This window comes from Hypanus sabinus, chromosome 27 (assembly GCF_030144855.1).
Source record: "Hypanus sabinus isolate sHypSab1 chromosome 27, sHypSab1.hap1, whole genome shotgun sequence".
In the NCBI taxonomy this organism is placed as follows: Eukaryota; Metazoa; Chordata; class Chondrichthyes; order Myliobatiformes; family Dasyatidae; genus Hypanus; species Hypanus sabinus.
In genome coordinates, this window is record NC_082732.1 from 41,322,781 (window position 1) to 41,346,678 (window position 23,898).

The following is a 23,898-nucleotide window of genomic DNA, read 5'->3' on the forward strand; positions in this document are numbered from 1 at the left end:
TTGCGGAGACCCCTGTTGTTCAACCGATCCACTACCTGTGGATTGTGTGTGTGTGTGTGTGTGTGTGTTCGTGTGTGTTAGTGTTTGTGTGTGTGTGTGCGCGCTGTTTCCTCGGTCGTGTCGGATCCAAAGTTCAAAGTAAATTTCAAGATTGTTTAATGCCATTTCCAGTACACAAATGTAAAGGAGAACGAAATAATTTAGTATTTCACTATTATCAATTATATTTTTTTAATCAAAGTACAGATATGTCACCATGTACTACCCTGAAATTCATTTTCGTACCGGGGACTTCCAGCTCGCTCTGGGTGACTCGGGACAGTATTGGTAGAGTGGGTGGGGGGGAATGTCACCCTTTTGTAGAAGTCCGTCTCCCTCCGACATCGAGCCCCAAGTTCTGGGTCTTTGCGTTCAGTGTGACAGGGCGGAGTCCTGCCTGCGTTCAGGTGGTGGCCGCTTTAAGAGAGGCATCTCTCCTCTCCGCTGCTCACCCCGTGGGGATGGGGATCTCGCCGCGGCTGCCCTTTTGACTGCGAGGCTCCAAGTGAGTTGTCGCTTCAGGCGGTGCAGATGACTCACCGAGGTGGCGCTTGCGGATTAACGGGGAATATATTTAACCGGCAGACTGCCGCCCACGGCAGAGAGAGGGTCGAGGGCGGGAATCACACTGGATGCAATTGTCAGTCTTGACTTTTAAAAATACAAAAATCAAAATAAGGTTTGATACCAGTGGCATATGCCGTGAAATTTGTTTTGCCGAGCAGTACAGTGCAATACATAATAAAAAAAAACTAAATTATAAGAAGGTAAATGTATCTTATAATTTGTAGTTATATACAAATGAGTAGCGCAAAAATACATGAAACTATGAATTACAATAAAAATATGCATATATTAAATTAAATAAGTAGTGCAAAAATATAGTGAGGCATTGTGCTTTCAGAAACCTGATGGTGCAGAGGAAGAAACATTTAATGTGTACCACCTCTTGATGGTCGCAGTAAAACGAAGGCATGTCCTGGGTGACAGGGTCCTTAATGGTGGATGCTAACGATAGATTCTGCAGATGCTGGAGATCCAGAGTAACACACACACACACACACAATGGAAGAATATCTTCTTCCCAGCTCCCCTCCCAAAATAAAGCCACCCTTGAGAATATCTGGTGATTAAGAATTGTACAATAAAGAATTCCAGCATCTGCAGAATTTCTTGTGGCTATTAAAGAATTCTGCTCGCTCCCTTAACCACAGCTGCCACGGTGAGGGTTTTCCGATTCCACCCCGCCCCCCCCCCTCCCCCGAACTGTGTCTGTGGTTGCTGGCTGCCAACAGGGAACTCTGGGGGGGGGGGGAGTGAAAGTCTGTGGCAGGTGGGATCCAACACATCCACCCCCCAGTCGGGATCCGTCCCTGACCCGTGACTGCACTGTCGAGCCTGGGAGTGGCGCTGCCTGCCCTCAGTCCTGGTCTGAAAGAACATTTTAGTGTAACAGTCCTGATAGAAGGGCCTCGTCCCGAAACATCGACTGTTTATTCATTTCCACGGCTTGACCTGCTGCGTCCCTGCAGAATTTTGCGTGTGCAACAGGCCAACAGCGTGTATAGGGTAACAGACCGTGCACTCTTTTCACTTCTGCTTTCAGAAAAGAGGCACAGGAGCCTCAGAACCCACCTCAGGAGGTTCAGGAATAATCATTACCCTACAATCATCAGGTTCGTGAAGCAGAATGGATAGCTTCACTCACCTCTGCTCTGAATTGTTCTCCCAAACGACAGACTCACTTTCAAGGACCTTTCATCATTCTCAATATTTATTGCTTATTATTATCTATTATTATTTAATAATTTAAACAAATTCGATTATATTTGCACTGTTGCTGCCTTTTGCACATTGGTTGTTAGATCATCCTGCAGTTTTGCATTGATTCTATTGTGTGGCTTTGTATTTACTGTGAATGCCCGCAAGAAAATGAATCTCGGGGTTGTATATGGTAGCTTTGATAATAAATGCACTTTGAACTTTGAAGCGTCTCAGCCTCAAACACAAACTCTTTATTCCTCTCGGTAGGGGTGCTGCCTGACTGGCATTTTGTGTAGGTTTCTCTAGATCTCTTGTGTTTATGATTTGCTGTGATAGTTAGAGGTCTGTGAGCCCACGGTGCCGAAGGAGAGGTTGGAAGGGAGGGAGAGATGGCTTGCTGGATTTTAAGCTGCATACATCTCACACTGTCAAAGGGAAAAAGATAAGTCCTTTAATGTGGGTTTGCAGAAGTTCCCACTCACACTGGTCAGTAGATGTTCAGGCAGGATCTATGATGGTTGTCCGTCGTCTCTGACAATGACAAAATATGTGTTGGAGAGTTTTTAAAATGAAAGGGCTGTTGTAGTGGGCATTTCCAGTCCCTTGGCCTTGGAAGACCAGTGGCACAAGTAGCTGTCACAAACTGGGGTCTTCCTTGGTTACAGTGGATGACTATGACATCTTCTGTGCCTTGTCATGCATTTCACTCTTTATGGAGTGTTGTAGAACCACCTTCCTGATCTCACTGTAGACCTCATCCGCTCAGTCTGCCAGAGCTGACTTTGCATGTTCCTATCTCACCGTGGTATGAAACCCACAGGCTTAGGTCACCTGGTTTATCTACTGGGGTGTGGCTGCTGTCTCACGCAAACTACTTGGAGCCATAAGTGAGAGCTGAGTGTCCGGTGGGGACCAAAGCTGAATGAGCTGCCCCAGATTGGACAAGACAAGCCCCTTCAATAATAGTGTCCCCTCCCTGGACACTCCATACACCACACAGGGAAAGGAATATACAGTTGACCTTTCAGGCTGAGCATCTGCTGGACTTGTTGAATTCTTCCAGCCATCTGTGTATGTTACTCTGGATTTCCAGCATCTGCAGAATCTCTGGTGATCATCGGTAGATGTTGTTAGGTTAAAAGTGCTGGGAAGCTCTACATGGGGCTTGGACATGAGATTAACCCTGGCCTTGGCCCAAAACATTGACTGTTTATTGCTCTCCACAGGTGCTGCCTGACCTGCTGAGCTTTTCGAGATAGAGCAGACATCAGTCCCTTCTGATCAATGTTTAACACCACCCAGACACCCATCTATGTAATACTAGCCTAATCACGGTACAATTTACAATGACAGGTTAACCTACTAACTGGAATGTCTTTGGGTTGTGGGAGGAAACTGGAGCACTGGGAGAACTCCCACAGTCACGGGGAAAACGTACAAACTCCTTACAGACAGCACTGGAACTGAACTCCAAACTCCGACGTCTCAAGCTGTAACAGCATCGTGCGAAATGCTGTACTGCCACGGCATCTCCGGCATATTGTGTGTATTTTCCTGTGTGTATGTTTTAGTTAGAGAAATCAAATCTTTAGAAAGAGGTGACATAGGGTCAGAAGGTGTTGAGTCATTGTGGATAGAGCTAAGGAACTGCAAGGGTAAAAAGACCCCGTTGGGAGTTGTATATAGATCCCCAAACAGTAGTAAGGATGTTGCCTACAAATTACAATGGGAAATAGAAAATGTATGCCAAAAGGGCAATGTTACATTAGTTATGGGGGACTTCAATATGCAAGTGGATTGGGAAAATTAGGTTGGTGCTGGATTACAAGAGGGGGAATTTCTAGAGTGCCTATGAGATGGCATTTTTGAGCGGCTCATGGCTGAGCCCACTAGAGGGTCAGCTATTCTGGATTGGGTGTTGTGCGATGAGCCAGAATTGATTAGAGAACTTTAAGGTAAAAGAACCCTTGGGGGAAAGTGATCATAATATGATCAAATTCACCCTGAAATTTGAGAAGGAGAAGCTAAAGTCAGATGTATCAGTGTTACAGTGGAGTAAAGGGGGATTACAGAGGCATGAGAGAAGAGTTGGCCAGAATTGATTGGAAAACAACACTGGCAGGGATGACGGCAGAGCAGCCATGACTGGAATTTCTGGAAACATTTGCAAGGCACAGGATATATACATCCCAAAAAGGAAGAAGTATTCTAAAGGAAAGATGACGCAGCATAAAAGCCAGAGAGAGGGCATATGATAGAGCAAAAATTAGTGGGAAGCTTTTAAAAACCAACAGAAGGCAAAAAAAAAGACATTAAGAAGGTAAAACTGGAATGTAAAAGTTAAGCTAGCCAATAATATTAAAGAGGATACCAAAAATTTCTTCAGATACATAATGTGTAAATGAGAGGTGACAGGAGATGTTGGACTGCTGGACAATGATGCTGGAGAGGTAGTAAAGGGGTGGGGGACAATGAAATAGCGGACAAACTGTATCAGTATTTTGCATCAGTTTTTGTGCTAGAAGACACGAGCAGCATTGTGGAAGTTCCAGATGTCAGGGGTCATGAAGTGCGTGAAGTTACCATAACTAGAGAAGGATCTTGGGGAAACGGAAGGGTCTGAACGTAGATAATTCACCTGCAGCAGATGGTGTACACTCCAGAGTTACAAAAGAGCTGGCTGAAGAGATCATGGAGGCATTAATAATGATCTTTTAAGAATCACTAGTTTCTAGAATGATTCCGGAAGACTGGAAAATTGCAAGTGTTACTCCTCTGTTCATGAAAGGATGGGGCAGAGGAATGGAAACTTTAGGCCAGTTAGTCTGACTTCAGTGGTTGGGAAAATGTTGGCATTGTTTATTAAGGATGAGGTCTTGGGGTACTTGGAGACACATGATAAAATAGGCTGAAGTCAGCATTGTTTCCTCAAGGGAAAATCTTGCCTGACAAATCTGTTGGAATTCTTTGAAGAAATAACAAGCATGAAAGACAAAGGAGAATGAGGGCTTTGACAACATGCCACTCGGTTAATAGTAGAGGTCCATGGTGTGTATAAAAAAAGGTTGGGAACCCTTGCTGTAGAGACTGTTGTGTGTGCAAACCCCATGAGATCAGTAGTTTCTGAGATACTCAAACCACTCCATCATTCTACAGGCATAGTCTCTTGGATCACATTTCTTTTTTATTCAGATGTTTGGTCTGAACAATAACTGAATGTCTGCGTGCTTTATTGCATTGAGCGGCTGCCACATGATTGGCTGACTGGATATCTGCATTAACGAGCAGGTGCGGTGGTACCTGATAAAGTGGCCATTGAATGTATTATGCATTTAGGAGTACCGAGGGAAGGTGAATATTTACCCCATAGTTTGGAGACATCTTTTTCTATAAGTTAAACCGATGCCATTCTCCTTGTGGGTTGGCTCCCTTAATGACAAATTGATCATCATTGAATATTTATTTTCATTGCTGGGAGTCAATGGCAGACCCAAGTCATGCCTTCTCGTTACTACCCTCAGAGAGGAGGTACAGGAGGCATCATGGACACTAGCCTCCCAGTGTCAACTCCTTCAAAAGGCGATGCCTGATAAAAGGAGTATCCATCATTAAGGACACCCATCACCCAGGACATGTCCTCTTCTCGTTGCTACTGTCAGGAAGGGAGTATGGGAGCCTGAAGGCACACACTCAATGATTTAGGAACAGCTTCTTCCCCTCTGCCATCAGATTTATGATGGTCAGCGAACCCTTGTACAATTCCTCACTATTTTGCTATCTTTTTGCTTACTTTCTACTTATTATTAGATACATATTATTTCTTATTGTTATACTGCTCTGTGTAAAAGTCTTAGGCACATATATATGGCTAGGGCAGCAAAGACTTTTTCATAATACTGTATATGTCAATGTGGAGCAGAAAGAAAGTTTTTAAATCTGTTGGGAGTAAAGGATGTTGGGATAACAAGGGTGGAGCTCTACAGGATGTTTGTGGGACGGGGGGCAGAGAAGGAGTGCCAGGGTGGGGACAGGATTGGCACGCGTGCAGACAGCAGGCAAGGTCATTTGATTCCAAACTATTGTTTTATTGACCATTACAGAATGTCTCTCTGATGCCTTCCGCTCCCTCCCCTCTCCCTTCCCCTTTCCCAAACATGATTCCCCCTCTCCCTGTCCCTTGCCCACTCTCAGTCCGCAATAGAGACCCATATCAGAATCAGGTTTATCATCACTCACAGGTCATGAAGTTTGTTTTTATTTGTGATAGTGGTAAGTGCAATACATAAAATTACTGCAGTACTGTGCAAGCACATAAAATTACTACAGTCACTGCCCAGGAGAAGGCAACGGCAAACCACTACTGCAGGAAAAGTTGCCAAGAACAATCATGGTCATGGAAAGACCATGTCACCCACATTATACGACACAGAACGTAATGAATGAATGAACTGTGTAAAAGTCTTAGGCACCCTAGCTATACATATGTGCCTACGACTTTTCTACAGAACTGTAATTTATTTTCTGTATTACACAGTACTGCTGCTGCAAAACAACAAATTTCAGGACATTTGTCAGTCATAGTAAACCTGATTCTGAGATTCAGATTCTGATATTTTACTTTGTGCCACCTGATTTGATCTGTATGAACAATATGCAAGGCAAGATCCTCACAGTATCTATGTTCAAGTGACCACCACTCTCTGGAGAGTTCAGAAGAATGAGAGGTGGCCTCAGTGGAACCTGTCATATGTTGAAAGGTCTCGATAGAACGGAGGCGGACAGGACGTTTCATAAGGTGGGGAAGTCAAAGACCAGAGGACACAGTCTCAGGACAGAGAGACATCCTTTGAGAACGGAGATAAGGAGGAATTTCTTTAACCAGAGAGTGGTGAATGTGTGGAATCCATTGTGACAGGTGGAGGCCAAATTACTAGCAATACCAAAGGCAATGGCTGATATATTTGTGATTAATCAGGACATGAAGGGAAACAGGGCAAACGCAAGAGACTGGGACTGAGAGGAAAAGTGGATCAGCCATTATGAAATGGTGGTGCAGACTTGATTAACCCAATGACCTAATCCTGCTCCAATATCTTATGGTCTTAATGCCAGCTCCTGTTGTCCTTACTCTGTAACTCCAGCCTCACCCACTCCGGTTGACTTCTACCTGCCTCCTCAGTTTAAGGGCCATTAGAGAATGATGTAGAAAGCTACGACACCAGCAGATTCTGCATCCTGTCAAATTGCAGACAAGTATAAGCAATTTTTATGTATTGCACCATTCTGCAGCCGTGCAACGACAAATTTCATGACATACATCAGTGAGAATAAGCTTGATTCTGATTCATTGCAACATCCTGGGAGCAGTGTGGCAGGGCGGAGTCGGAGGTAGATGATGGGTGCTTTCCCAAGCACATTGGATGTGTCTCTGTGGCGCTTGTTGGAAGCACAGGTAATTGGTGTTGTTTATTTGTTGTTGTTACATCTTTCCAGGCCTTGCAGTGCATCCAGCGGCAACTTTGCCATTACTTTAGCATTTGTGTCTGTTTTTTTTTGAGGCCGAGTTGCTAGTTCAACCCTCAACCCAGCACGAATGGGAGTGTGTAGGGAAACCATTCGTCTCAAAGTCAGTGCCATCACACCATTGGCCAGAGTTGTGTATTTAATATATCAATAAGATTTGAATAATCGTGTGTGTGTGTGGGTGTGTATAAAATATTGATTAAGCATTCTTGTTCATTTAATTAATTCTTTATGTTTATGTAAAAATACGTTAAGTGCATATGTCATCACGCTACCACCTGAGGCATGGATCCTGTGCCTTGTTTAAAGTAAACTCAAAGTTATGCCTGTATTTTTGGACCCCTTTGAATTAGTTTAATGTTTTGAAGTCACAAAAAGTAAAAGTTAGCTCTGAAAGAAAGGGATGGCAAAGAAATGTAACACTTGCTTCTCCCGACAGACCTGCTGAGAGTTCGGCAAGAGGCAGCCAGCGCTGTCCGCACGTCCAGTGCCATGGAGGCTCACATTCCGTCGTCAAGCAGCTCGTCAAGCCAACGGAGGAAGCAGGGGCTCCCCCAGCACAGAGACGCACATTTTAATGAGAGGTCAGTGTCAGCACGGTTCCCACGTAGGGGCAACCTACTTATTATCTGATCGCAGTCACAAACACACCAGAGTTCTGCAGATGCTGCAATTCTAGAGCAACACACAAAAAATGCGGGAGTGAGCCAGCAGGTCAGGCAGCTTCTATAGAGGGAATAAAGAGTCGACGTTTTCGTCAGGACTGGAAAGGAAGGGGACAGAAGCCATTGCTCTGTCTGCTACAAAAGGTGGCTACCCATTTCAATTCGACTTCCCATTCCCATTCAGACATGTCGATCCATGGCCTCCTCTGTTGCCATAATGAGACCAGATTCCAATTGGAGAAGTAACACCTCATGTTCCTTCTGGGACGCCTCCAACCTGGTGGCATGAACAGCAATTCCTCCAACTTCCAGTAATTCCTCCTCCCTGCTTACTCTTTCCTCTCCCTCCCCACCTTCTTATTCCAGCCTCTACCCCCTTCCTGTCCAGTCCTGCTAAAGGGTCTTGGCCTGAAATGTTGACTGTCTATTTCCCTTTTTAGATACTACCTGAACTGTTGAGTGACTCCAGCATTGTGTGTGTGTCACACACACAATCACTGTGATCATAACTGTACAACATGAATTTGGCAGTGTTTAGAGCCCAGAAATAGGCCACTGGGTTGATAATGTCCAAGTCTGCATTCGGATTCTAGTATTCCACATTCTCCCCACACTCTGCAGAAAGACGACTCTCCTGAATTTCATGGACTTGTCCTCGTCGCTTGAGAAATTGCCTGGGCCAGACTCGGTGCATAAGGTTGCTTGCATAAGGCCAGATCGGTGCATAAATTGCCCTAAGGTTATGGATTACAGTCACAGGGAGAACCTGCAAACTCTACACAGACAGCACCCAGGGTCAAGATTGAACATGCGTCTCTGACACGGTGGGAGGCAGTGGGCCTATTTGCTGCACCCTGATCCTTTCTCCTGCACTCATTTTTTCTAACTGGGGAGAAAATTCAGACATCAGAGGTGCAAGGAGTCCTACGTTAGCGTGGTGCTATTACAGCTGGGGCGTAAGAGTTGGGAGCTCAATTCCAGCACCCAATGTCTGTCTAGCGCCTGTACATTCTCCCCGTGACTACGAAGGTTTCCTCTGGGTGCTCCAGTTTCTTCCCACATTCCAAAGACTTACTGGTTTGAAGGTTAATTGGTCATTGTGAATTGTCCTATGATTTGGCTAGTGTTAAATTGGGTGGGTTGCTGGGCGGTGTGGCTTGGTAGGCCAGAAGGGTCTGTTCCACACTATATCTCTAAAAGAATAAAATAAAATAGGTAAGGGACTTGTGAATCCTAGGATTCCCTAAAGGTTAAGTTGTGGGTTGAGCCGGTGATAAGGAAGGCAAGGCAACATTAGCATTCATTTCGAGACAACTAGAATATAAAAGCAAGGATGCAATGCTGAGGCTTTATAAGGCCTTGATCAGATTGTACTTGGAGGTTGAGGTTTAGGGACCCTATGTAAGAGAGGAGGGTCACAAGAATGATCTCAGGAATAAAACAGTTAATGTATAAGATATGTTTGATGGCTCTGGGCCTGTACTTGCTGAAGATTTTGAAGAATGATGGGAGATGGCATTGAAACATATTGAAAGACCTAGATAGAGTGCACATGGAGAGGATGTCTCCTTGTGAGGGAGCCTAGGGCCAGAGCACACAGTCTCAGAGTAGGACATTCCTTTAGAACAGAGATGAGGAGGCATTTTTTTAAATATAATTTTTTAATTGAATTTTCAAATGGTTACAGAAGGAAAAAAAATTATCAACCCTTCCCCCCCTCCCCCCTAACATATCCCTGTAGAAAGAAGAAAAAAAAGAAAAAGAGTGCCTGGATATCGGAAGATCCCCACATGCTCCATGGAGTTCATAATAGCTTTATTTATATATTTATTTATTTCCTCAAATAACCAATAATTTTATCTTCAGAGCACCTATATATTTAATCCTATCTTTTGTAAATAAGGGCGCCAAATCTTCAGAAATATTTTGAGGAGGCATTTCTTTAGCCAGAGGATAGTGAATCTGTGGAACTCATTGTCACAGATGTTGTGGAGGCCAAGTCACAACCGAAGGTTGAGAGGTTGTTGAATACTAAGGTCATCAAAGGTTATGGGGAGAAAGCAGGAGATTGGGGTTGAGAGGGATGATAGATCAGCCATGAGGGAATTGCTGAGCATACTCAATGGGCCTGATATTTACCCTATGTCTTATGGTCTTCATAGGTTGTTTTCTCTCTGTGCTTCCAGTGAGCAAGGGACATGCTGAGACATTCCTCCTTTGCACATGTCACTGGACGAGCTTTAAAATCTGGTTTTTAAAAAAAATACAGGATTTTTTTGTGTCTCTGTAGAAGTGTGGGAGTTGAGGGAGATCATTCAGAATTGACGTGAAGGGGTTAAGTCAACAGCAACTCGTGTTCTTACAGTTAGTGTGGGAAAACAACCCCAGGGAATTTAGCGGAAGAATAATCGAGCAAATGAATTGACCCCATGACTGAGCGGGAGGTAAATGACCCAGAGGTCGGTGAGAAGGAGGCTCAGATGAAGGGAGAGAGGCAGGAGGCAGAGGGGTTTAGGTAGACCAACAACCAGGGCAACTGAAGCCTGACAGACAGACCGACTAAATGATGTGTGAATTACTGACTGGTGTTAAATTTCCTTAAATTAACAGCAGAGCTTTGGAGCTGTTGTGTGAGGGGGAGAGGCAGCTCCAAGCTCTCCATACTGACAGAACAAAGTTTCTTTTGCCATCCTCCAATGTCATTCACAGTCTGAAGCATTTCCCACTTCCTTAGTGCACATTTATTTGTTTTATGTTTTCTGTGTGTCTACTGTAAGAAGTATCAAGAATCAACTTTATTTGCTATGTATGTTTACACTCAGAGGCCACTTTATTCAATCCCTCCTGTACCTAATAAAGTGGTCACTGAGTGTGTATTTGTGGTCTTCTGCTACTGTAGCCCATCCACTTCAAGGTTCAACACGTTGTAGATTCGGGGATGCTCTTCTGCACACCACTGTTGTAACGTGTGGTTATTTGAGTTACTGTCAGCTTGAACCAGTCCGGCCGTTCTCCTCTGACCTCTATCACTGACCAGGCGTCTTCACTCACAGAACGGCTGCTCACCGGATACTACTTGTTTTTTTTGCGCCATTCTCTGTAAACTTCGGCGTGTATGAAAATCTCAGGAGATCAGCAGTTTCTGAGATACTCAAACCACCCCGTGGAAAATCATTCACTTGGATCACATTTCTTCCCCATTCTCAAACAAGAGAAAATCTGCAGATGCTGGAAATCCAAGCAACACACACAAATGCTGGAGGAACTCAACAGGCCAGGCAGTATCGATGGAAAAATCCTTCAGCAGGACTCTGATATTTGGCCTGAACTGCAACTGAACCTCTTGACCATGTCTGCATGCTTTTATGCATTGAGTTACTACCACATGATTGGCTGATTAGATATTCACATTGATAAGCAGGGGTATAGAATTATATAATGATAATATCAGAGGTTAAAGTATGTATATCTAATTAAATAAAACCATAAATACCAGCATGTATTTACAATGTAAACAGCTTTATAAAAAAATGGTTTAATGTGTGTACAGTGTAGTGCAGTGGTGGGGGTAATAGATGGAGTGGGAGGCTAATTAGAATTGTTGATCAGATTAGCTACCCAAGGGAAGAAACTTTTAAGGTGGTGTGAAGTTTTTGTTTGGTATACCCTATTGCCCTTTCCAGAAGGGAGCTTTTGAAAAAGGCTGTTTGTAGGGTGGGTAGTGTCTACAATTTTTCCAGCCTGATTCTTTGTCCTGGACACAGACAAAACGGGCAAGGCCATCAATGCCCATTCCTCGTGTTGAACAGGCAGGAACAGAGTCTAGCACAAACATCTTTGCTGACTTGCATGGCCTGGAAGCAAAGCGTTCATTGGCTGTAAGTTTCTGTTCTGGGTCAAGCAGAAGATCCTTTGACTTAACGAACAGAGTGCGTAGATCACAGAAACAAGAGATTCTGCAGATGCTGGAAAGCCAGAGTAATATGCACAAAATGCCGGAGAAACTCAGCAGGTCAGGCAGCATTGATGGAAGGAAATCAACAGGCGATATTTTGTGCCAAGATCCTTTTATAAGGACTGAATTCCTCCAGCATTTTGTCCGGCATTCTTCAAGATTTCCAGCAACTGCAGAATCTCTGAGGAACACGCACGTAATTCTGGAGGAACTCTGCAGGGCAGGCAGCATCTATGGAGGGGAAAGAGCAGTCAACATTTCAGGTCAACACTCTTCATCAGGACTGGAAAGGAAGGGGGCAGAAGTCAGAACAAGATGGTGTGAGGGGAATGAGTACAAGCTGGCAGGTGACAGGTGAAGCCAGGTGAGGAGGGAGGTGGGTTAGTGGGAGAGGGGAGGGAATGATGTAAGAATCTGGGAGGTGATAGTAGAAGTGGTAACAGATTGAAGAAGAAGGAGTCTGATAGGAGAGGAGAGTGGACCATAGGAGAAAGGGAAGGAGGAGGGGCAAGCCAGAACAGAGAATGGAAAAAGAGTGAAGGAGGGAGGGGGAATTTCCCCCTTGCTTCTTGCTGTGGTCTGCACACATTTCAAAAAAGACAGTGAAATAATGTAAACTTGCTAAGACTGACGCAACAGTACACTGAGGCATTAACGACCTCCTGATGTGGCATATGTCAGCATATGCCAAACTAGAGTTCTGTCTAACAGAAAATGCTGGAAGAGCTCAGCTAGGCAAGCAGATTCCATGGGGAGAAATGCCAGCAGGTGTTTCTAGTCAGTGACTCTTCCTCAGAGATGTTCTGGTACGAAAAGGGAATATAACAGAGCCCATGACCCAGTCGGAAACAGTCCTGATGTAGGGTTTTGTTCTGAAGTTACTTACTTAAGCCTGTCACCTCTACTGGGGCATAGGCTACCAAACATAGCTTCTCCTAAGGCCCACTCTCCTCTCCTATCAAGTTCCTTCCTCTCCACCCTTTTCCCTTTCCCACCTACCTGGTCTCACTTATCACCTGCCAGTTTGTCCTATTCCTCTCCTGTTCTGGCATCTTCCCCCTTTTTTTAGTGCAGAAGAAGTGTCTCAGTCTGAAATGTCGACTGTTTATTCATTTCCAGAGATGCTGCCTGACCTGCTGAGTTCCTCCAGCATTTTCTGTGTGTTGTTTTGTATTCAAATGTTCCTGTCTCTGGCTGGTTTGACCTTCTTCAGCCCTTGCCTGGGTCAGTATATTATTCCTGTCCTACCAGTGTAGTGCTTGTCAGTTGTGTCCAACGATGACAGGAAACCTGTGTGGGAGAGTTTTTAAAGTGGAAAAGCTGTTCTGCTCTCGACTCCAGTGGTACAAACAAGCATCACAAACTGGGGTCTTCCTTGGTTACAGTGGATGACCATGATGTCTTTTGTGTCGTTCCATTCTCTTCTCTCTACCTGGAGTGTTGCAGTACCATCTTCTCACTGCAGACCTCATCCACCCTGACTGCCAGAGAGCGACACACACTGAACTATTTATGCAAGGCTTCAGGTTTGGATAGACCCGGACTGATTTTTGGGGAACAATGTCTCAATGCACTTCCAAGTGACCACCTCCGTGTATTCGGAGATGTTCTCAGCTCAAGATACCACCCAGGTGATGCTATCAAGGCAGACTTGTAACATTGAGTCTGATTAGTTGGACCAGCAGTGGATAATTTTCACTGTGGGCGCCTCCTGCCTCAATCTCTGCCTGTAGGCGGGCAGGAGCAAGATGGAGGAAAGGTTAGACTAGAACTAGAGGTCATGGGTTAAGGGTGAAAGCAGTACTGTTTAAACAGAACCTGAGGTGGAACTTCTTCAATCAGAGGGTAGTGAGAATGAGCAATGAGCTACCAGCAGAAGAGTAGATTCAGTTTAGATTTCAACATTTAAGAGAAATTTGGATAGGAAAATGGATGGGAGGGGTATAGAGGGCTATGGACAGGGTGCAGGTTGATGGGACCAGGCAGATTAATAGTTCAGCATGGACTAGATGGGCTGAAGGGCTTATTTCTGTGCTGTAGTGTTCTATGATTCTGTGACTGTACTCCGTGCATTATGGATGGTGTCAGGTGAAGTGCGATGAATTATGCCTCACCCTGCGTACTGTGGTGTTTAAAAGCTGTCATCAATAGGTATATAATAAAATAGACAAACGGCTCCCACTAAACAAACGTGATGGCTGCAACTATCAAATTAACCACTAAATGCAATATCTTTCCATCAGATTACAGAATGAAACCAGATTAAAGATTTACAACTGCGATGCAGATTTAATATATCAAATACTTTGGGTGTGTATGGAGCTTTTGTTATTGATTTTACTTGCTGTGTGTTGCAAACCAAATTACTTTAGTTTTAGTTTCTACTTTTATCTGTATTGTATTTTCAAAACCACACGTATGCTCAGTGGCCACTTTATTAGGTACACCCGTGCCTAATTCAGTAATGCAAATGTATAATAAGCCAATCATATGGCAGCAATTCAATGCATAAAAGCATGCAGATGTGGTCAAGAGGTTCAGTTGTTGTTCAGACCAAACATCAGAACGGGGAAGAAATGTGATCTAAGTGACTTTGACCATGGAATGATTGTTGGTGCCAGACGGAGTGGTCTGAGTATCTTTGAAATTGCTGATCCCCTGGGATTTTCACACACAAAAGTCTCTGGGGTTTACAGGGAATGGTGTGAAGAACAAAAATCATCCAGGGAGTGGCAGTTCTGTGGGCAGAAATGCTTCTTTAATGAGAGAATCAGAGGAGAAAGACCAGATTGGTTCAAGCTGACAGTAACTCAAATAACCATGTACTACAACGGTGGTGTGCAGAAGAGCATCTCTGAATAGACAAAATGTGGAACCTTGAAGTGGATGGGCTATAGAAGCAGAAGACCATGAACATTCGCACAGTGGCTACTTTATTGGCTACAGGAGGTTACTAATTAAGTGGCCACTGAGTCTACATATCTAATGTGGGTGTGGGATTATATATGTTCATATATGATTGATTGCTCACACACTCACAGAACCTCTTCCACACACGTGTTGTGTTCTGGGATGGGCATAAATAGGCACAAAGTGGCCAAAAAAGGGCACTGTAGGTTAAATTCATAACACTGAAGGTTTAATAAATAAAAGAAAGGGCCTCCCCAGCATCCAGGACATCTTCAAGATGCCTGAAAAAGGCATCATCCATTGTTAAGGACCCGCACCACCGAGGACATGCCTTCTTCTCATGGCTACCTTAGGGAGGAGGTACAGGAGTCTGAAGACACACACTAAACATTTTAGAAATGGATCCTCCCCTTTGCCATCAGGTTTCTGAATGGACAATCCTCCCTCTTTGCACTGTTTATTTCATTTAATTTTTAAGGATGTTTTTCTTACTGTATTTTATAGTTTTTTTAAATTATTATGTATTGGAATGTACTGCTGTCACAAAACAACAAATTTTAGGACATATGCCAGTGATATTAAAGTCATTTTGATCTGAGGTTTCTTGAAAGGACACGTAGGCAGTGAAGAATGCACTGCTCCTGACAAGGGACCTGACTACATTTCTTTTTTCAGCAGTTATCATTTTAAACACAAACACTGAGCTTAAATTTTTTATTGGGAGAGATATTTCACAAACTAGAGGCCTGATTGCGAGTGTCAGTAGGGTTATGGGGCACTCCCTTAATATTCTATCTGTGCACGGGGAAGTGTCCTACAGGGAGACATCTGGGTTACAAACAGTGGCTGGTTTCTGTGCTTGTTTTAAGAAAGGTAATTGCCCACGGTGGAATTCCTGGTGTTAATTATGGATTCAAAATACTCCTTGGCGTGACAGGAGCATTAGATCAATGCCATAAAGCCAATCAGCCTGGTTTTCAATGAGTTATCACCTTTCTTGATCCAAAATTAGTCAAGGCACTGGACATAAATGTTTACATTTGTTGCTTGTTAATTTATGAAAGTCTCGCTCCTTGACGGCGTCAGTTAATAAGTTAACCGTCCTAGTTAAAGTGAGAGATTAGATGAGTTTTATTTGTCATATGTACATCAAAACATACAGTGAAATATACCATTTGTGTTAACGACCAACACAGTCCAAGGATTTGCTGGGGGCAGCCCGCAAGTGTTGCCATGCTTCCAGCACCAACGTAGCATGCCCACAGCGTACCTACCCTCACCTGTATGGTGCTTGGAAATATAGGAGAGATCCCGAGCACCCAGGGGAAACCCACGCAGTCGAGCAGAGGATGTTCTAACTCCTTGTCGACAGCTGCGTGGATTGCTGATGCTGCAAAGCAACTGCTGTTCTACTGTGCTGAGAGGAGGAGATAAATTAAGTAACAAGCACAAAATGCTGGAGGAACTCAGCATGCCAGGCAGCATCGAAGAAAAAGAGATTTGGGTCGATACCCTTCATCAGGACAGGAAAAAGAGGCGAGGAGTCAGAGTCAGAAAGTGGGAGGAGGGGAAGAAGAAATACAATGTGATAGGGGTGGAGTAAAGAGCTGGGAAGTTGATTGGTGAATGAGATACAGGGCTGGAGAAGGGGGAATCTGATAGGAGAGGACAGACGGCCATGGAAGAAAGAAAGGGGGTAAGAGCACCAGAGGAAGGTGGTGGGCAGGTAAGGAGATGAGGTAAGAGGGAAATGGAGAATGGTGAAGCGCGGGGGGAGTGCATTACTAGAAGTTTGAAAAATAGATGTTCATGCCATCAGGTTGGAGGCTACCCAGACAGAATATGAGGTGTTGCTCCTCCAACCTGTGAGTGTCCTCATCGCAACAGTAGAGGAGATCATGGACTGATGTGTCGGAATGGGAATGGGAAGTGGAATTAAAATGGGTATCCACTCGGAGATCTTGCTTTTGCTGGCAGATGGAGTGCAGGTGTCAGTTATTTATTTTTCCTCTGGGTGACCCTCTCCTGCTCCTCCTCCTCAGACATTCAGAGACTTTCAGGCGCTCTTCCACTTTTTCCCTTCTCACACAGACAAAGTTCGATCCATAAAAGTGTAAAGAAATTCACTTTGGGAAGTTGAACTTGGAGACAGAATGTAGAGTTGATTGCAGGGTGGAGGAACTGAGGGCTTTTGAGGTCCACATTCATAGATCCTTCAAAGTTGCCACACAAGTTGATAGGCTGGTTAAGAAGGCATGTGGTGTGTAGGCCATCATTAGTTGAGGGGACTGAGTTTAAAAGCCACAAGGTAATGTTGCAGTTCTATAAAACTATGGTTAGACCACACTTAGAATGTTGTGTTCAGTTCTAATTGTCTTATTATGGAAGAGGATTTCTTTTAGTGAGAGAGTTTATGACCAGAGGGCTCAACAAAGATGAGGAGAAATTTATTTAGTTAGATGATAGTGAATCGGTGGAATTCATTGCAGTCTGCTGTGGAGGTCAACTCCTTGGGTATATATAAAGTAGAGGTTTGTGATTAGTAAGGGCAACAAAGGTTATGGGGAAAAGTCAGGAGAATGGGTTTGAGAGGGATAATAAATCAGCCATGATGGAATGGTGGAGCAGACTTGATGAGCTGAATGGCCTAATTCTGCTCCTATGTCTTATTGTCTTATGGTCTCTGAGAGATGAATAGTTACACACAAGTACTACGCCTTGTACATCTGTGACTTGATTACAAGGTTTAATTGACAGGGGAATTAAACCATAAGACATAGGAGCAGAGTTAGGCTATTCAGCTCATGATGGCAATGACAAAGAAGCTGTTGAGTGCTAGGCTCTTGGACCTTTCCCTTGTAGTATCAATGAGAAGAGGGCCTGTGCTGGGTGATGGGGATCTGAATGATGGATGCCACCTTTTTGAGGCATTCACTTTTTGAAGATAGAAACATAGAAAACCTACAGCACAATACAGGCCCTTCAGCCCACAAAGATGTCCTTGATGCTGGGGAGGCTAGTGCCCATGATGGAGCTGGCTGAATTTGCAACTTTATGTAGCTTTTTCCGTTCCTGTGCAGTGGCCCTTCTATACCAGATAGTGATGTAACCATTTAAAGTGCCAATGAAATTAAATGAATTGTTGGCATCAGTGACTAACACAGTGCGAGGATGTGCTGAGGGCAACTTGCAATGTCGCTACACATCCAGCATCAGCATAGCATACCCACAACTTACCTAGTAATGCTTGCCCGTATGTGTTTGTTGTGTGTTTGGGCTGATTTAGTGATCTAGCTCTTTGCTGTCTCTGAGGGAATTTGGTGAGGTTGGGAGTGGAGTATGTGGCCTAGAGGCCAAGAAGCCTGGAGTCGGCACGAGCCCATGCTTGACTCCGTTTCTCGCTGATATCGCCAATTAAAGCACCGAGAAAGATTGAAATCAACAAGAACGTGAGTGGAAGGTGCTGTCTTCCTGCGTTTGAGCAATCTCTCTCTTCCTCATGCTCGATGCTGCTGAAGTCTTGGGCAAGGTTTGATCGGTGCTCTTTGTGAATTGGACTTGTTTTTTTTAGAGGACTTTGCAGTTCATGTCATGATGTGTTTCTGGTTTCTGTTTTTTTTTCTAAATTGCTGTTTTGTGCAATTATGATCAGGGCAGACTGGGTTTATGGCCTGCAGTCAACAAATGACACAGCACTAAATTGATCTGAACTGAACCAAACTGAACACTCCTAGACTGTTTCAAGGACTATGTGGTTTGATGTTTAATATTCTGTGTGTTATTCGCATTTTTTTGCTGTTTGTGCAACTTGTTCTTTTTTTGCGTATGGGGGGTTTGACGTTTTCTTTGATCAGGTTCCATGGTGTTTCTTTGTTTTGTGGCTGTCTGCGGGAGGACAAATCTCAGGGTTGGATTCTGTATACGTACTTTGATAATAAATGTACTTTGAACTTCTGAATGTGAGAGGGAACCAGAGCACCCAATCTCTGCTACCATGCTTCAATGAGAGTTCAGAGGGAGGAGCTGCAGACGGTGGAACCCTTAGGTCAAACACAAAATGCTGGGCTACTCAACGGCTCAGGCAGTACCTGCGGAATGTGAAACAGCGATGATGTTTCAGACAGATCATAAAATGGTCATTGACCTGAAACATTAACTCCGTATCTCTCTCCACAGATGTTAGCCGACCTGCTGAATATTCCAGCATTTTCTGTGTTTTAACAGCATCTGCAAGTTTTATTTTTATTTCTCAGGAGTTTCAGATGCTAAAAGGCATTGATAGAGTGGATAGCCTTTATCCTAGGGTGGAAATGGCTAATAAAAGAAGGCACAGTTTTACTGTGATGGGAGGAGAGTATGGGGGGGATGGCGATGCCTGAGGTAGGTTTTTACACAGAATAGTGGGTGTGTGGAATGCCCCGCCAGGTGTGATGGTAGAATCAGATACATTAGGGGCATTTAAGAAACTCTTGGAGAGGCATGTGGATGAAAGAAAAATGGAGGGCTATGTAGGAGGGAATCAGTAGATTGATCTTGGAGTAGGTTAAAAGGTCGGCACACATCGTAGACCACAGGGCCTGTACTGTTTGTTTGTTTATTTGTTTATTTATATAGCATTACAGTGCAGAACAGGACCTTTTGGCCCTTTGAGCCACGCCACATATTTAACCCCAGAATAATGGGACAATGTGCGATGACCAATTGACCTCCTAACTGGTACGTCTTTGGACTGTAGAGGGAAATCGCAGCACCCCGAGGAAACTGAATCACATATGGGAAGGAACGTGCAAGCTGGCTTATGTAGGACACCAGAATTGAACTCTGAACTCTGACTCCCTGAGCTATTATATTGTCGCACTAACCTCTATGCTACCAGTTCTCTGCGTACTGAAAGGACGGCGCTGTCTTGGAGAGTCAGCTGATTGCATCTTCCACTACCATGGATTGCTTCTTTGGTTTGACACAAGTGATGCGTTTCACTGTATGCTTCAGTACATGTGACAGTTAAAGCTAATCTTTTATCTTCTGATAAAGCACACACAAAATGATGGAGGAACTCAGCAGGTCAGGCAGCATCCATGGAGATGAATAAACAGTGGACGTTTCAGACTGAGACCTTTCTTCAGGACTGGAAAGGAAAGGAGAAAGATGCCAGAATAAAAAGGTGGGGGAGGGGAAGGAGGACAAGCTGGCAGGTGATAGGTGAGGCCAGGTGAGTGAGAAAGGTAAAGGGCTGGAGAGGAAGGAATCTGATAGGAGAGGAGAGTGGACTGTGGGAGAAAGGGAAGGAGGAGGGGATTTAGGTGGAAGTGATAGGCAGGTGAGGAGAGGTAAGAGGCCAGAGACAAGAGGTAAGAGGAGGGGGGAGATTTTTTTTATAACCGAAAGAAAAAATAGATATTCAGGTAATCAGGTTGGAGGCTACTGTTTTCTAATTGTTATTTTTCTCCTGGAATTATCTTCTAATTGTGTTTTTGCACAAATGACTGCATTTTCAGAATTTTTCTTCATTACTTTGTATCATTTATGTTCTGTGTGTCACTCTGTTGCGTGACTGTGTGCCATGGCACTGCTGTGTTGCACCTGTACCTCACTGTGCTTGTGCAGGTAACAATTGACTTGACTGCAAGAGGGGCAGCCATGTAGTAGAGTTGAGTACTAGTGGCAGGCGGGGCACGGTGGGGAAAATACCTTCAGCAGAGATGGGCAGGAGGTACAGGAGCCTCAGGTCCCACACCACCAGGTTCAAGAACAGTTATTACCCTTCACCACTAGGCTCCTGAAATGGTGTGGATAATCAATCACCTCATCACTGAACTGATTTCACGACCGACATTCTCATTTTCAAGGTTTCTATAATTCATCTTCTCAGTATTTTTACTTCAACACTTTGTTTTTTGGTCTTTAGGTTGTTTGTCTTGTCTGTGTTTTTGTATAGTTTTTCATCAAATTTTATTGTATTTCTTTTTTCCCATGAATACCTGCAAGAAAACGAATCTCAAAGTTGTACAGTATCCATACTTTGTTAATTAACTTCAAGATTTAAAGATTAGCTTTATTTGTCACATGTACATCAAAACATTGAAACATACAGTGAAATATGTTGTTTGTATCAATGGCCAACAGTCCAAGTGGACACCATACTTCTGGAGCCAACATAGCATGCCCGCAACTTACTGACCCTAACCTGTATGTCCTTGGAATGTGGGATGGAACCGGGGCACCCAGAAGAAACACACACATTCACAGGGATGTTGTACAAATTCCTTACAGAGAGTAGCAGGAATCGAACCTCAATTATTGACTGAATGGCAAAAAGTTTGTGTGGGTAGCTGCAGAAGCAAATGTGGGAGAAGTGGACCCAGTGAGTTAAGGACTTGGCTAGTTTCATACATCAACGCATAGCAATGCCTTATTTTTTTTTGACAAGAATAACAGCAACTTGCACGTATATTCCTTAAAACTCCAGCCAAAATGCTTCACAAAGACACTTAATGGAACTGCCACTCTAATTGCCCAATCAACCGGATCAGAGATATTCCCTCTACTCTATCTAATCTTCCCTCACCTTCTCTACTACTGGTGCTAACTTCCCCAGATTTTTTAAATTTATTTACGGCATCCTGCCCAACAAGCCCATGCCGCCCAGTTACACCCATGTGACCGATTAACCTACTAACCTGTACGTCTTTGGAATGGGAGAACACACAGACCCCTTACAGACAGTGTTAGGAATTGATTATGGGCTGCCAGCACTGTGATAGTGTTACGCTAATCGCTGCACTGCTGTGCTGCCTTACTTGTTGAACTTTAAGTTAGGTACCAGTGTAATTAAGCTCTGCAAGAGTTTAGTCTTTGTAAGACAGTCGAGGTGTTAATTCTGTCATATCGGACATTTGCAGCAGTGAGATTGCTCCGAGAGTGAGGAGGGGACCCGGGATGGAGGGGGTTAAGTTGGCAAAGCTAACAAGAGTGTCCGGGGGGATCTTTCCCTATGATTAGAGCTAATTACGATTGAATGCACGCCTTCTCCCTGCTGCTACTGTGCAGCTTTAATTGAGTGTTACGCATCTGCAGGCTGTCCACGGCGGCAGAAGCAATTGGCAGGCTGCAATTCCTTAGACCCAGCGGACGGTCTGGGACCTGGCTAATTGCAAGCCCTCGGGGATTAGGGCAGGTGATTACACAGTTCAGAGTGTAATCACATAAGCAATGCTTGGCTACTGCCCCAGCTCCAAAGATAAGGTCACCAAGCTACGTTACCTGAGATTAATTTCAGCTGCCGGCGAATTGCAAGGTACCGGCAGAGCACTTATGTGATTAGCATTAACATTCAGTAGTGCCGAATCGATTAGTAGTTTCGCTCAGACAAGCCTGTGCCACACAATTAGTTTAGAGGTGGAAAGGAGCATCTTTATTACAGCCTCGTCATTTTAATCCTGTCACTTTTTAACACCCTTAATATCAGCAACTGACCATTACTGGCCTCAAATCAAAATTAAAATTTTTAAGGCAAGGTTGACGATGGAATGTAAAAAAGGTAAGTGGACATTTTGTGTTGCAGTCTGAGGTTCAGGGCGACACGGTAGCGTAGCAGTTAGCGCGATGCTATCACGGCTCGGGTCGCCAGAGTTCAGAGTTCAATTTTGACGCCTTCTGTAAGGAGTTTGTGCGTTTTCCCTGTGACTGTGTGTGTTTCGTCTGAGTGTTCTGGTTTCCTCCCACAGTCCAAAGACAAACCAGTTGGTGGGTTTAACTGGTCATTGAAGATTGTCCTGTCATTAGGCTGGGGTTAAATAGGTGGAAAGATCAAGGGGTGGGGGAGGGGATAGGTAGGAAAGGTGAAGAAGGAACGTAAGGGGAAAGCACTGTGTCATGGTAGAAGGCAGAATCATGAGAGAGGTGATAGGCAGCTGGAAGAGGAGGCAGAGTGAATCTGGGATAGGGGAAGAGGGAGGGTATACCGTCTGGGTAGTCTCCAGCCCCTTGGCATGAACATTGGGTTCTCCAACTCCCAGTGTTGCTTTGACCCCAGCATCTGCAGTGTACTTTGTGTTTAAATAGGTGGGTTGCTGGGCAGTGTGCTTAGTGGGCCAGAAGGTCCCACTCTATGATGTATCTCTAAGTAAAATAAATAACAGACTCGATAATAGCCAGATTTTAAACTTTATTTATTTACCGGTAGAGTGAGAAACAGGCCCTTCTGGCCAATGGGCTGCACTGCTCAGCAATCTACCCATTTAACTCTGGCCTCATCACACCACACTTTACAATGACCAGTATGTCTTAGGGCAGTGGGAGGAAACCCACGCTGTCACGGGGAGAACGTACAGACTGCTTACTGCTGGCGTCACAATAGTCGAATCTAACAGCGTTTAGATCCCTACCTAACCCCTCCTGAACTGAGAGGGGGGTGTGCGTTGTCTGCATTGGTGGGTATTGGGGTTACAGTCAGGCCTGTTGAAAGAGAAAAGAAAGAAATAATTAGCTCTGTTTGTCACACAAGAGTGAAATGTTGAAACACACTGAAATGCGACTTTTGCATCAATGGCCAACACAGTGCAAGTGTCATTATGCTTCAGGTGGGAAGACAAATCTCAGGTATACTGCATAAGTACTTTAATAATAAATACTGCATTAAGCATAGGTTGTTCACAACTCACCAACCCTAACCCGTATCTCTTCGGAATATGGGAGGAAACCCACATGGTCACTGGTTGAACATAGTCAGTGGTGGGAATTGAACCCCTGTGGCTGGTGTAGTAAAACTTTATGCTAACTGCTATGCTACCATGCTGCCCTTTTTGATGGCTAATTGGTGAGGACTTTGACATTTGAATGGGTACTTGGATAGAGTGGAGACACTCTAATCTGTAACAACACACACGCACACACACACAAAGCGCAGGAGGAACTCAGCAGGTCAGGCAGCATCTGTGGAGAGAATAGGGCAGGTGACATATCAGGCCGAGTTCCTTCATCTGGACCAGAAGAGCAGAGGAGGGGTTCTGTAGAGAGGGGACGGAAGGGTTGGAGTAAGAC

General features: G+C 44.3%; 1 protein-coding gene across 14 annotated transcripts in view; it reads left to right on the forward strand.

The window, feature by feature from the left end:
- Positions 1-23,898, forward strand: part of samd11 (sterile alpha motif domain containing 11) — a 347,655-nt gene that overhangs the window by 254,254 nt on the left and 69,503 nt on the right. For all 14 annotated transcript variants that reach the window (XM_059952307.1, XM_059952313.1, XM_059952312.1 and 11 more), the window contains one exon: positions 7,766-7,910. In XM_059952307.1, coding sequence (XP_059808290.1) covers positions 7,766-7,910 — 145 coding nt within the window. The remainder of the gene's footprint in view (positions 1-7,765; positions 7,911-23,898) is intronic.